The 13,286-nt window shown below is 38.3% G+C and overlaps 1 protein-coding gene across 2 annotated transcripts in view; it reads right to left on the reverse strand.

Annotated features, from left to right (window-relative positions):
* Positions 1-13,286, reverse strand: part of COL25A1 (collagen type XXV alpha 1 chain) — a 506,768-nt gene that overhangs the window by 22,375 nt on the left and 471,107 nt on the right. Inside the window, exons 26-30 of one of the 2 annotated variants that reach the window (XM_025385781.1) lie at positions 12,565-12,627; positions 11,893-11,943; positions 8,684-8,710; positions 5,071-5,151; positions 1,293-1,328 (exon numbers count right to left, since the gene is read on the reverse strand). In XM_025385781.1, coding sequence (XP_025241566.1) covers positions 1,293-1,328; positions 5,071-5,151; positions 8,684-8,710; positions 11,893-11,943; positions 12,565-12,627 — 258 coding nt within the window. The remainder of the gene's footprint in view (positions 1-1,292; positions 1,329-5,070; positions 5,152-8,683; positions 8,711-11,892; positions 11,944-12,564; positions 12,628-13,286) is intronic. The other variant, XM_025385780.1, reaches the window with a different exon arrangement.

Below are 13,286 nucleotides of genomic sequence, written 5' to 3' on the forward strand. Positions count from 1 at the left end.
GTCACCTCTTCCTCAAGCCCTTCTCTACACTCACTGCCACCCTTAGCCGGGCAAGCTCTGAACTCTTGTTTTCAGCTGTTTAAGAGGCTTGAACAGTTACACAAGTAGAAGAAAATTATGAAGCAAATGAAAACAGTGTGTAACTGTTCAATCCAAACTTTCTGCAGCTCTCTTGGGGGCAGCAGGCGCTTACAGGAAAGGAATCATTCTTATAGCTTCTGCGGCAGTGGCTGGTCACTAGGCTTACAACTCACAAACCAGGCAGCCAAGATGAACTTAAATATAGAATTCCCTTTTGTACCCCTGGTTAGTTCAGGATTAGGATTTCTGCGGGAGAAGAGGTGATATTTGAATGAATGTAAGAACGCTGAGGTCCAGTGAAAATCATGACTGCCTGAAATAAGTTTTTAGAATTGAAAAGATGGGAATTTCTTTTAGATTCTTAAAACTGTAGCCAGGACTTCGAGTATACTTGCTCATTTCCAGGATGACTATGTTTAGATTCACACAAAATGGATTATAATATTTGCAAATGTAGGAACTATTTCAGCATGATTTTTCTTTAGTATTCCCATTTCTGTTCTACTATTCTGGTTTATTCTGTTAGAGCCTTGTGATAAGAAAGAATTCAGAGTTTAAAATTCATTCTAATGTTGCCGAATTCTCATCAGCTTAACTGATATTTTTCTTACTGCCTGATTTCAAAGTTCACGTTCAGAAGACTTCTAAATACTGAGTATTTGTGGCTGAAATTTAAGAGCTGGAGCTGTTAAGAACCAAAGAAAAAAAGACAAAATGACAGAAGACAGACAAGTCATTTCTATGAACAGAAATTGAAAGTTAGTGCCAAGGAAGAAGTTACATTTGATGGGCATAAGTCTAAAAGGAAAAGCAAGTTACAATAATTTCACATTATTTTAATCTCTTCAGAGGGCCGCTCTCATGGAATTGTAGGGGATGTCTGTCTACTGGTTCTGGAAAAATTCGTCTGGGATTCTAAGATAATGAAGCCCATTAGTCTGGTCATTCTTCCCACCTAGCAAATTATCCAGACTTGAACACAAGCTTCAGAAAGACGTTCTGGCAGTTTAGCTGTTCTCCAGACAGAGTTGCAACCGTCCTCTGTCCACCTTTCCCCTCTTTGCGGCCATCTTTGTCCACCTTCCCCTTTTACGACAGCTCTAAGTACACCCTCATCATTTGATGAGAGGACATGGAGCAAAGGGGTCTGTCCTAAAGCGCACGATTCACAGCCACAAAACATGTCAGAACAAGACAAGGGACTGACTCACCCGGGATCCTGGCTTTCCGTCTAAGCCAGATGCTCCCTGTGTGATTTGGTTGGTAGCAGGGTTGGTGGGTGTAACACGAATGACAAGAACAGAGATTAGTATGAGGTACCGATGAACAAATGTAACACTTCAAACAACATAATACGCAGTTACAGGGTTCTGGGATGAATATCACATTGCTACAAATTGTTAGTTAAAAAAAAAACAAAAAACCACATGACAAACACCCCACAGATGATGGCATTTTAATGACATTTCTATTTGACAAATTCTTATTTAGAAATCAAGCTAATGAAGTGTATAAACTGGGCTACAAAGTAGTTACTCATAACAGTCGCAGGCTTCTATCTAATTTCCCTATGAAATTCATTTTCTAAAGACTGTGCTGTTCACCATATATTTCTTTAGGTTCTGAAGAGAAAAGAATGGGCTAAAAAAAAGGGCTCATTATAATAATCAATCAAATTTAGCATTTCAGAGAGAAAAAAAGAGCTCTGGTTATACTTGTTAAAATAGTGTTTATGAATAACAAATGCAGGGTTTTCACATGTTAGGATGACTCTTGGTGGATTTTACATCAACAATAATTACTCATTGTTTTCTCATTTGTTCCTACTGTTCACACTACCTTCCACTAGAGGGACTTCTAGGAAAAGGAAAAAGCCAGAAAACAGTTGGTGCGACCAAGCAAAAAATAACTTCCAAACTAAATTGTTTCTCGATTCCTTCAAATAATCTTTGCATCAAAGCCTGACTGGGGAAATAACTTTAAAAATTTAATGTTCTCAGAAAATGCACGCTTTTCTTCACTTTGAACTCTAGGCTACACATAAATAGTGTATGATTTAAAAATGGCATTTTCAATGTTTGTTTCAAGAATAAGCACAATTATTTCTTTGATACAGCTTTTGTGTCTCAAAGCCCAAGTATTTATTTATAGTCCTTTAAAAATATTGGTTAGATCAAGGAGTATTTAAGAAAGAAAATGCACTGGCCCTAAAAATTCTCTTGTCAAGATTGCAGAACTATTTACCAATTTTATGCTTCAGATGCAGTTAATAATACAAAATAGAAAAAAAAATCGATTCCAGATGAAAACTCTACCAATGATGTTATTCTATATACATGTTGGGTATTTTGAGTTTTTATTTTAAAATTTCTTCTGTATAATCCTATTATGAGCCATACTATAACTGCAAAATACATACTTTTTTTTTTTTTTGAGATGGAGTTTCACCCTTGTTGCCCAGGCTGAAGTGCAATGGCACAATCTTGGCTCACTGCAACCTCCATCTCCCAGGTTCAAGCGATTCTCCTGCCTCAGCCTCCCGAGTAGCTGGGATTACAGGCATGCGCCTTCACACCCAGCTAATTTTTGTGTTTTTAGTAGAGACAGGGTTTCATCATGTTGGCCAGGCTGGTCTCAAACTCCTGATGTCCACTGATCACCTGCACTTTGGGAGATCACTGGCTGGTCTCAAACTACTGATCTCCACTGATCACCAGCACTTTGGGAGATCACCGATCTCCCAAAGTGCTGGGATTACAGGTGTGAGCCACCATGCCTGGCCTACGTACGTCTTTTTTTTTTTTTTTTTTTGAGATGGAGTCTCGCACTGTTGCCTAGGCTGGAGTGCAGTGGTGTGATCTCAGCTCACTGCAACCTCCACCTCCCAGGTTTATGCCATTCTCCTGCCTCAGCCTCCCAAGTAGCTGGGACTACAGGCGCCCGCCACCACACCCGGCTAGTTTTTTGTATTTTTAGTCGAGACAGGGTTTGTTAGCCAGGATGGTCTTGATCTCCTGACCTGGTGATCCACCCGCCTCGGCCACCCAAAGTGCTGGGATTACAGCATGATCCACTGCGCCCAGCCTTACATATGTCTTTTGTTAGCAATAATTACAATAAGAATGTATATTTTTCTTCGTTTGTTTAAGGTTAGCATAGGTACAGCTGTTAGCTAAATGTTGCATAAAAATTATGAATAGCCCTAAATTTTAAATTAGGGCAGACTTTAAATAAATCAGATTGAAAGTTTAAATAAAATAGAAAATCCAAACTTTCTTTTGCCTTTTGATACTTTCTTCAGTTACCATTATTATAACATTTGAAAATAAATGTAGGCCAGGCATAGTGGCTCACATCTATAATCCCAGAGCTTTTAGAGGCCGAGGCGGGAAGATTGTTTGAGGCCATGAGTTAGAGATCAGCGTGGGAAACATGGCAAGACCCAATCTCTATAAAATATTTAAAAAAATAAATCACTTGAGCCCAGGACTTTGAAGCTGCAGTGAGCTATGATTGTACCATTAGACTCTAGCCTGGTGAGAGTGAGACGCTGTCTCAAAAAAAGAAAAAAGAAAATAAATGGCGAAATTGTAATAATTTTACACTGATACTATTATTTATCTACCTAGAATGCTGAATTAATGACTCACATAAATTATAGAGGTTTTATGCCTGTAGTCCATTGATCTAATTGGTGTGATTAAACCTATATTCTAGGCTGGGCTGGTGGCTCATACCTGTAATGCCAGCACTTTGTGAGGCTGAGGCGGGTGGATCACCTGAGGTCAGGAGTTTGAGACCAGCGTGTCCAACGTGGTGAAACCCCGTCTCTACTAAAAATAGAAAACTTAGCTGGGCATGGTGGTGCGCACTTGTAGTCCCAGCTACTCGGGAGGCTGAGGCACAAGAATTGCTTGAACCCGGGAGATGGAGGTTGTGGTGAGCCGGTGACAGAGAGAGCCTCTGTCTCAAAAATAAATAAATTAAATAAACCTATATTTTAATACAAGGTTTATATCAGTCATTCAATAAATAAATACCTACTGACCATCTACTATATGTGGGATGTATGTAAGGCACTTGCTATCAACTGGCATAAAGTATAATACCCATGGCAAAAATGAAATAAGTGGTCATCAGCTTGTTTTTCCTCCCACATTTCAAATTGTGTATAAACTATATTCTGCTACTGATTTTATGTCATATTTTACTCATGTAATCTATATTGTTCTTTGTTGATTTGTATCTGTATTCACCTAATAGGAAGCATATTAAAGGCTTGAAATTAAAGCCTCATAATAACAATTTTTAAAAAATCTCCATTTAGTTGTTGTGGAAAGAAGGCTGACATAAAGAAAACGAAGAGCCAGGGGGAGATTCCTTCTTCATGAAAAATAAAAGTCTCTAAACAACTGCAAAATACTTCTTTATACTACTCACTATTGCCACAAGAACCTCATAATAGGGAATTTTCAAAACGAACAACATAAAACACATAGAACATGATATGATTGATTAATGTAAGGAGCCACAGCATTGACCTCACGCCATCAACAATGGCCAATTCCATACCTGCCACCAACTGAGGGCTACAGTTTTTGGTATCCAAGGAGAAAAAACAATTGAGGAGGAATTTTAAACTGCACTAGACTATAAAAAGTGTTTGGGAGAAACTATGAAATAATGAGCACAACACTTTTAAAAGAAGGGGATAATGGGAGAAGAATTGTCAGCCCTAAAAGAGGAAGGTTGGCATGTATGTAATTGAAGAATGACAGGACATTTATAGCATTGTTTGTTGCGGGTCTTCCTCTTACAGAAAAGGAGGCATCAGAGACACAAAACTGAGCTGAGCTCTCCTCGAACATAATGTGTTTCCTAATTACAGAAACCTCAACAGTACGAGCTGCTGAGTAAACTAGAGTTATCACGTAGGGTAGAAAGAAAAATCTGAGATTTGCACTAAAATGGAAAGTTTTCTTTACTTACTGGAAGACCAAGGGGTCCTCTGTCACCCTTTTGACCTGGTTCACCCTTCAATCCTTTAACACCATTTAACCCTGGTTCACCCTAAATGCAAAAGCAAATGCCAATTTTGGTTGCTATTATGGGTGTTTAAACTGTGAGAGAAGAGAGCCAGTCTCTGAAATAGTTGCAGATTCCAGTTTTAGGAAACAGCAGAGTCAGGCTAGATTTGTCTTGCACCAAATATTAATTTTTAAAGTTAAATTAGTTACTAAACTGACATCAACAATTAATATTCTAGAAATCAAAATTCCCAGGAAAGTGTGCTCCTTACAATAAAAATATGTATGGTTGATTTCCTAAATTTTTCAGTTCTATCTCAAGGAAATTCATGTTATACCACATTTTTATGATCAAATAATTCAAAGACAATCGAGTGGAGGATGCTGAAGAAGATTCAGTAGAAGAAAAAAAAAAACCCACTCTGCTGGAATGGAAAACTGGAATATGCAGGACAGGGTTATAGACAGATATTTTAAGCCTTTAAGCATGTTGTCCAACGGAATGAACTAAAAATGTAGCAGCTGATGTTTGAAGTAATGCCATTTAGCAAGTCCTCATTCACTGCCCTTGCCAAGTCAGATCCCTACATGGACTAATCAACAAATCACCAATCCCAGGAGAAAATATGAAGATCAAAGAACTTAAATGTAGTTTTACTAACTATCCATCTGCCCAATGTTAGAATAAAGAAAGTATGAATTTAACTCAGGGTGACATTATAAAAGCCACGGTAAATGGTAAATTATTGACTCTATTTTTAAAAACCAAGAAATACAGTACACCTATTTTCCATCAGTAACAACATGTTAGATATCAAGTTCTGACCTGTATAATTTTTGACTTTTATGTGTAGACATTAATTTGCCAAGAAAATCTTGAAGGACTTGTGAATGAGAGATGATTTCAGACACAAATGCCCTATAGAGTCTTGCTGGGTTGGGACGGGAAAGGGAAGAGGCTATACTGACATGGCAGAAGGGGTTTTTAACCTGGGTAATATTTACTCAACTTGCCTAATGATGTAAGTCAGTGTAGCGCTTGTTAAACATAAAGAGTTCAGGGCCCCACCCAGTCCATGGTAGCACAGAAATGGGTATCTTTAATAAGCCTCCCAGGTGATTCTTATCAGGAAATTCTGGGAAACACTGAGCTAGATTCATGCATGGAATCATGTTATGTATTTGAACTTTCAAAGGGGGTCGCAAAGTGATAAAACACATTGGCATGGCGTAAAAAAACTCCAGGATTTTGAAGATAGGATGTCTGCTGCGCAGCCACTCTAGCAAGTCCAAATGTGCCGGTTGTTGGTAAGATAGTATCCTGGGAATTCTACTGATTGAGGACACGCTATTAAGGCCAAGGCTCAATAGTCAGTGACTAATTTGAGATCTGTGGCTTTGCATGTGTGTGTACTTTCAGCAAGTGGTCTTGAGGTACTTGGGGTTAAATCCAGTGACAGAAAGACCAAATATCAAGTCTGGACCTAAGTTCTAGTCCCAGATGTGTCATGAACTAGCTGTGTAATTTGGGGCAAATAACCTAAACTGTTTGGGCCTGTAGTTTATCATCTATGAAATCAGGGAACTTGCATAGATATCGATGAGGTCTTTTTAACTTTATAATATCTGAAACTTATGATTTAAGTAAGAATTGAAGTTGTATGGACAAAATAAATTGTTGCATTCTAGAAATCAAAAGCTTCTTGGGCATCTCCTAATCCAACTGTGATGGCATATCTGAATCACTTATGAAATTAAATATCTTGGTGACATTATCCTTAGTCATTATGACCAGGCTGGTTTTTGTTGGCATCTTAAAATCCAAGAGTAGGGCTGGGCGCGGTGGCTCAAGCTTATAATCCCAGCACTGTAGGAGGCCAAGGCAGGCGGATCACCTGGGGTCAGGAGTTCAAGACCAGCGTGGCCAACATGATGAAACCTCGTCTCTACGAAAAATACAAAAATTAGTCAGGCATGGTGGTGGGTGCCTGTAATCCCAGCTACTTGGGAGGCTGAGGTAGGAGAATCACCTGAACCCAGGAGGCAGAGGTTGCAGTGAGCCGAGACTGCACCATTGCTCTCCAGCCTGGGAAACAAGAGCGAAATGCCATCTCAAAACAAACAAACAAACAAACAAAAAAATCCAAGAGTAGGAAGCACTGATTTTGTCCAGATGGGGAAAAAGGCTGAGAGAGATTAAACAACTACTAAGATCACAAAGCTGATAGATGGTGCTCCTGTTTTCTGACTCCCCCAGATAGTACTCTCACCCCAAAGTCTAATTGGTGCTTCTGAGATACTGTTAACTCACTGGCCTTATTGGAAGGTAAGGTAGTCTAAGAAGAATAAAGAGGCGTGAACTTCTCCCATTCCTGGGTGTCACCTGCCTGACTGGGAAAAGGAAACCCAGATTTTCTGAGTCAGACCAATACCTGCCACCATCCCTAGAGCTGCGTGGGCTAAAGAGAGCCAGCCTCCCCCGAGGAGACAGTGGCCTGCCTCTGCCTCTGGGCTTTGTGACGCCTAGTGCCAACATTGTCTTTATGTGTCTTCCCAGTCCCTACCTGTTAGTTGCACCAGCTCACTACTGAGGCACTCTCAGGAGTTCATGAACCTTCTTTCAAGCAGGCTTGAGGATGAGTTATAGAATTTTTCTGTTCAGAACCAAGTATCACATAGCAACAATAACAGCTGTCTTTTGATATTTATCAACAGCTGCACCAGATATTTTGCTAAGTGTTTTATAATCATACCTCATTAAGTTATCACAGCACTGTAAGGTGAGTTACCCAGTTGAGTAAATAAAGGATCAGAGAGGGTCCATAATCTGCTCAAAGTGATACAGCCTGGCAAGATTGAGATTAGAACATAAGTCTTTATCACATATGTTCCCTGAAAGGGGGAGCTTGTCTTTCAGGGCTTATTTTAATCTGCTGGGATGTCCTCTCTGTCTAGACTAAGGCAAAGGACAGGTGGAGACCATCTTCATCATGCAAGCTACACTAATTCTGACAAAGAGGAGCTTTTCTCCCATGTTCTCTTTTTAACCCAAAAGTATAGAATGCATGTAAGTGCTGTGATCTTCTTCCCAGTATAGCACACCTGAAATACCCCACCCACTTCTAGACCAATGACCTCTGGGCAAATACAAAATTAAGATGCTGGAGAGGCAAAGCATTTAGATGTGGTATGACTACATGGCAAGCAAGAAATATCAATTACTAACATCCAAATATACAGCTAGAGACACCATTAAAAAAAGCATCTAGACTAGTCTGAGAATCTCATCAGATTCACTTCTAAATGGTTGACTTGAGTACATTATGATTCAAAATTTGAGAAGCTTACATAGTAACCAGGAAAAAGGCAAAATGAGGAATAATTTATCTCCAGGTGATCACTTAAATTTGTTATAAGTCATTTTGTGTTATGAGATTTAAACATCTGGATGCTTAAAGGCTCAAAGATTATCAACATTACTTGACAAATAAGACAGGACAGACATGCTTCTGTCATGCTTCTCCATGATTATCAAGGAAGCAGAAATCAAATAATCAAGGGATTTGTTGGATTACCTTTGGTCCAGGAAGTCCATGAGGTCCCTGAAAATGGAAAACAGAGCTTTTAATTAAGAATTGATTCTCTGTTTCCCAGCAGGAGTGAATATTATATCACATAACAAAAGAGATGTAAGACAAGAATCTTCTTGTTTGAGCTACAGCTAGAGGCAGGCTAGTGGATATTATTTATTACCTACCAAAAGTTCCTGCCAGTTCTTGGATTGCTCTGTAATAGGAAATTCATTAATAGCAATTCTGTCTGCTAATACCTTTGAGGAGGGAGAAATCCGCCAGGGTTACGTGGAAGAAAGAAGTAGGAAAAAACGGTATTCTGAAGAAGTAAATTATGGTCACTCTTTCCTCCCATTGCTCAAGAAAGAGCATTATTGGAATGATCTAAGCCACAGAGCATAGCCAGTCATCCCTTTCTGACTAGCTCCATTTCTATTTTATAACATAAACAATTATTATTGACTTCTTCTCCTTCTCCTTTTTCTTCTTCCTTCTCCTTCCTCCCTCCCTCCCTTTCTCTCTTTTTCTTTCTTTCTTTCTTTCTTTCTTTCTTTCTTTCTTTCTTTCTTTCTTTCTTTCTTTCTTTCTTTCTTTCTTTCTTTCTTTCTTTCTTTCTTTTTCTTTCTTTCTTTCTCTTCTTTCTTTTTTTGAAAAAATGGTAATTTTTTCAAATTACCATTAAAAAGTCTGAGTAGAATAAGCGAGATGCTTCATGAGTTCAAATGAAATAAAAATATGACTTTGAAGAGAAATTTGCCAAAGAGAAGCCCCAGATTTTAAGTGACAGGGAAGAGGAGAGGTTTTCCATTAACTCTTCCAGACCCAAGGTGTTGAATAATCTAAAGAAGACAGGAAGTGAGGAGATGACACCCAAGTTTGGGATTCTGGAGCATCATTTATTTAAGATTAAAGAAAAAATTGTTATGTAGGAAAGCTAAGCATTATTATTTAGATTGCATTTATTTTTACAAAAACAAATTCTTCAAAGTTCTTGTAATAATTGTTTATCGGTGGAAGAAAGTCATAATGCATGCATGACTCAGGATTATAAAACACGTATTTTGTAGAAAATCTAAATATACAGACTAGTCAACTTAAATTAACTAAGGTTACTGTGGATTGCTGTAAACATTTCAAGAGATTCAAACAAACTATTTGGAGAAAGGAGTATTTAAATATCCATCAGTAAAATTATAAAACTTCAGGAAAAATTTATATTAAGCAATGCCTATATATTTGTTACATATGTCCACATTAGAATAATATTTTCCTTTTCGATAAGTGTCAGGTAAGCATTTTCAGGAAATGGCTGTTACTTTATCAGGTATTCTTATCTCATTTTAATAATGGCTTAAAATTCCTCTAAACTAATTAATTTTATGATATGAACAGGCTGTAGCATTTTCTAATTTAACTTTCTATCTTATAGTTGAGGAGGTATTAAAAAAAAAAAGCCAAAAGTATGCCATTTGCTTAATTCTTAATGAACCATCTAGTTTTAAGAAAATAAGGTCACACTGGGTGAGGTGGCTCACACCTGTAATCCTAGCACTTTGGGAGGCCAAGGCGGGTGCATCACTTGAGTCCAGCAGTTCAAGAGCAGCTTGGGCAATGTGGTGAAACTTCATCTATTCAAAAAATACAAAAATTAACTGGGCGTGGTTGGTGACATGTGCCGTAGTCCCAGCTACTCAGGAGGCTGATGTGGGACGATCACCTGAGCCCAGGATATAGAGGTTGCAGTGAGCCATGATCATGCCACTGTACTCCAGCCTGGGCCACAGAGTGAGACCTTGTCTCAAAAAAAAAAAAAAAAAAAAAAAAGGAGAAAGAAAGAAAGAGCGAGAAAGGCAGGTAGGGAGGAAGGAGAAGGAAGAAGAAGAAGAAGAAGGAGAAGAAGGAGAAGAAGTCAATAATAATTGTTTATGGTGTAAAATAGAAATGGAGCTAGTCAGAAAGGGATGACTGGCTATGCTCTGTGGCTTAGATCATTCCAATAATGCTCTTTCTTGAGCAATGGGAGGAAAGAGTGACCATAATTTACTTATTCTGTAATACTGAAGTCTTTTGATTAATTTACACCTGAGAGACACATGTGACCTTCTAGCCTGCTTGACTTGCTCTTATTCTGCTCCAGTCAAAAGCATTTGAAGCACTCTGCCTTTGACATTCTAACCTTAACACAACTGTCATTGGTTTGACATTTAAAGAATTATACTTGCTTAATGGCTGCCTTCCTCACTGGACATCAGTTCCTTCAGGGCAGGGTCACTGTCACCACTGGCCACTGCAAGACACCTGCAGTTAACACTGGCCCTGGCTCAATGAATCAATCAAAGTATCATAAAAGTAAGAAGGAAAAGATCTACCAATATATGTTATCTGAGGAAGTAAGCTTCAATTTTTATCATGCTGTTTTACAAATATCCTTTTTTAAAATTGACACATAACTATATTTATGGATACGATATGATGTTTTGATACCTTATATGTAAATGTTCCTACTGAACATTTCATTAAAGAGTTCAAACCTCAAACTTTGTCAGAATCATTCTTTAATGGCTATTACTACTACTACTATTACTATGATTATTATTTTTGAGATAGGGTCTCACTGTCTCCCAGGCTGAAGTGCAAGGGCACGATCACAACTCACTGCAACCTCGGCCTCCCTGGGCTCAGGCAATCCTCCCAACTCAGCCTCCTGAGTAGCTGGGACTACAGGCATGTGCCACCATGGCCAGTTAATTTTTGTATTTTTTGTAGAGATGGGGTTTTGCCATGTTGCCCAGGCTGGTAACTCCTGACTTCAAATGATCTGCCCACCTCGGCCTCCCAAAGTGTTGGGATTACAGGCATGAGCCATTGTGTCCAGCTGATTCTAAATCTTATTCTGCTGGTATTAGAGCAGCGGCTGGATAAAATGATTTGCCAGTGTTCACGCTGTAAGGCTGTAGTAGAGCTTGCTATATCTGTCTGTCTTTCCTCACCTCTATCACGAAACTACTCTCATCTCTTCCCAACATATGTGTTTGAGAGAATGAATGACAACACTGTAAAGTTAATATATCTCAAAGCACCTGGTATTTTCCATCCATTCCACAGAGAGTAGTACAAAATACAAGCTGACTGTTTAGAGGGATGTGTTCATGTTCTCTCTAGTAGCATGCTCATAAATAAGCAATTACATTTTAGAAAGAAGGGAAACTTACCATGGGGCCAGGTGGGCCATGGGGACCTGGTGGGCCTGGTGGGCCTATGATCTGTATGTCCAAAAAATAAAAATGTTTTTGGTTACTTCATTTAGATAAGGCAGTTCAACTTAAATCTTGTGCTGGGGTTCTGCTAAGGCCATTAGTAGTTGCAGAGGAAGAAAGATACTGGAATAAGTGATGTGTTTGATTCTCTAGATTTAGAAATTCCCTTGTGAGAATTAAAAAAATACTCAAAAAAAAAAGTTCTACAAAAGCCAGAATAAATCAAAAGTATGTTAAAAGAAAAGGAAGCAACTGATTACCAAGAAATGCTATAATGTCACTACTATCAAACTCAAATATTTCACTAAGCATAAGCAGGACTCTGGAGAAACAAACAAGTATGTTCTATATTCACAAAGATCTATCCATTGTTATGAGAAAACCATTGATTTTTTTCCCCTCAGGATTAGACAGTCCTCTGAAAACCTGCTTCTACCTCAGACCTCTGATATACTTTGTCTCTCACTGTGCAAGGCTGACGCATGTTTCTTCTACAGTTTGACAAACCAAGAAGTTTGAGGTCTGTCTACTGTTATTCAGTCATCTGGCAGAGGTGGTATAGGTAAGTAACAGGTCAGTGTGTGAGGAGGCTCAGGAACCATGGAAGTTCAGCCACCATGGACTTACAGAAGGACCCTGTGGACCTGGCATTCCAGAATCTCCTTTTTCTCCTTTCATTCCATTGGCTCCCTACAAACAACCAGTAGCAGGGTTAAGCAGATAAAGTTATTTCCAGTGTAAGAGACAACTGAATTTTCTCCCCAATCCCATTGTTCTCTTGACATTTTATAATATTATGCACTTGCTACATAAAAGAAGGATTTATCTCCTTGCATTCTAGCTTAAAATAGCAACTTTACTAAAATCTCTAGGATTATGGGTGATATGTAAAATAAAATATAAAGTAAATACAAACTGGCTTGAGCTTGACTGGTTAAAGTCCTACGGTGTTAAATATATTGAGTTATAAATGTTATATCTTTTATGGTGGTGTGCAATTTAAACAGCAAAGGTAAGTCTTTTAACTTAGTTTTTATTGACATTTATATACTTCCTTGTTTTATAAAAAAGTCTAAGGCAGTGTAGTTTACTGCATTTTTTAAAACAATTTTTACATTTTCTCCTCCAAATTCTGGGTTAGAATTATGGGGAAAACCACAAAACACCATCCCATAGTATCATACACACAGAGGACACTTTCCAGAGAAATTTGTTTTTTAATTGTCCTGTATTTTTTGGCTCATTTCTTTATTATGGTTTATTTCATAATAACCAGTTAATACCATCTTATGCATACTAAATTAAAGTGGCCAACTATGTTTATTTTATTATCTTCTAGGGAAAACAAT

Source organism: Theropithecus gelada, chromosome 5 (genome assembly GCF_003255815.1).
Source record: "Theropithecus gelada isolate Dixy chromosome 5, Tgel_1.0, whole genome shotgun sequence".
NCBI lineage: Eukaryota > Metazoa > Chordata > Mammalia > Primates > Cercopithecidae > Theropithecus > Theropithecus gelada.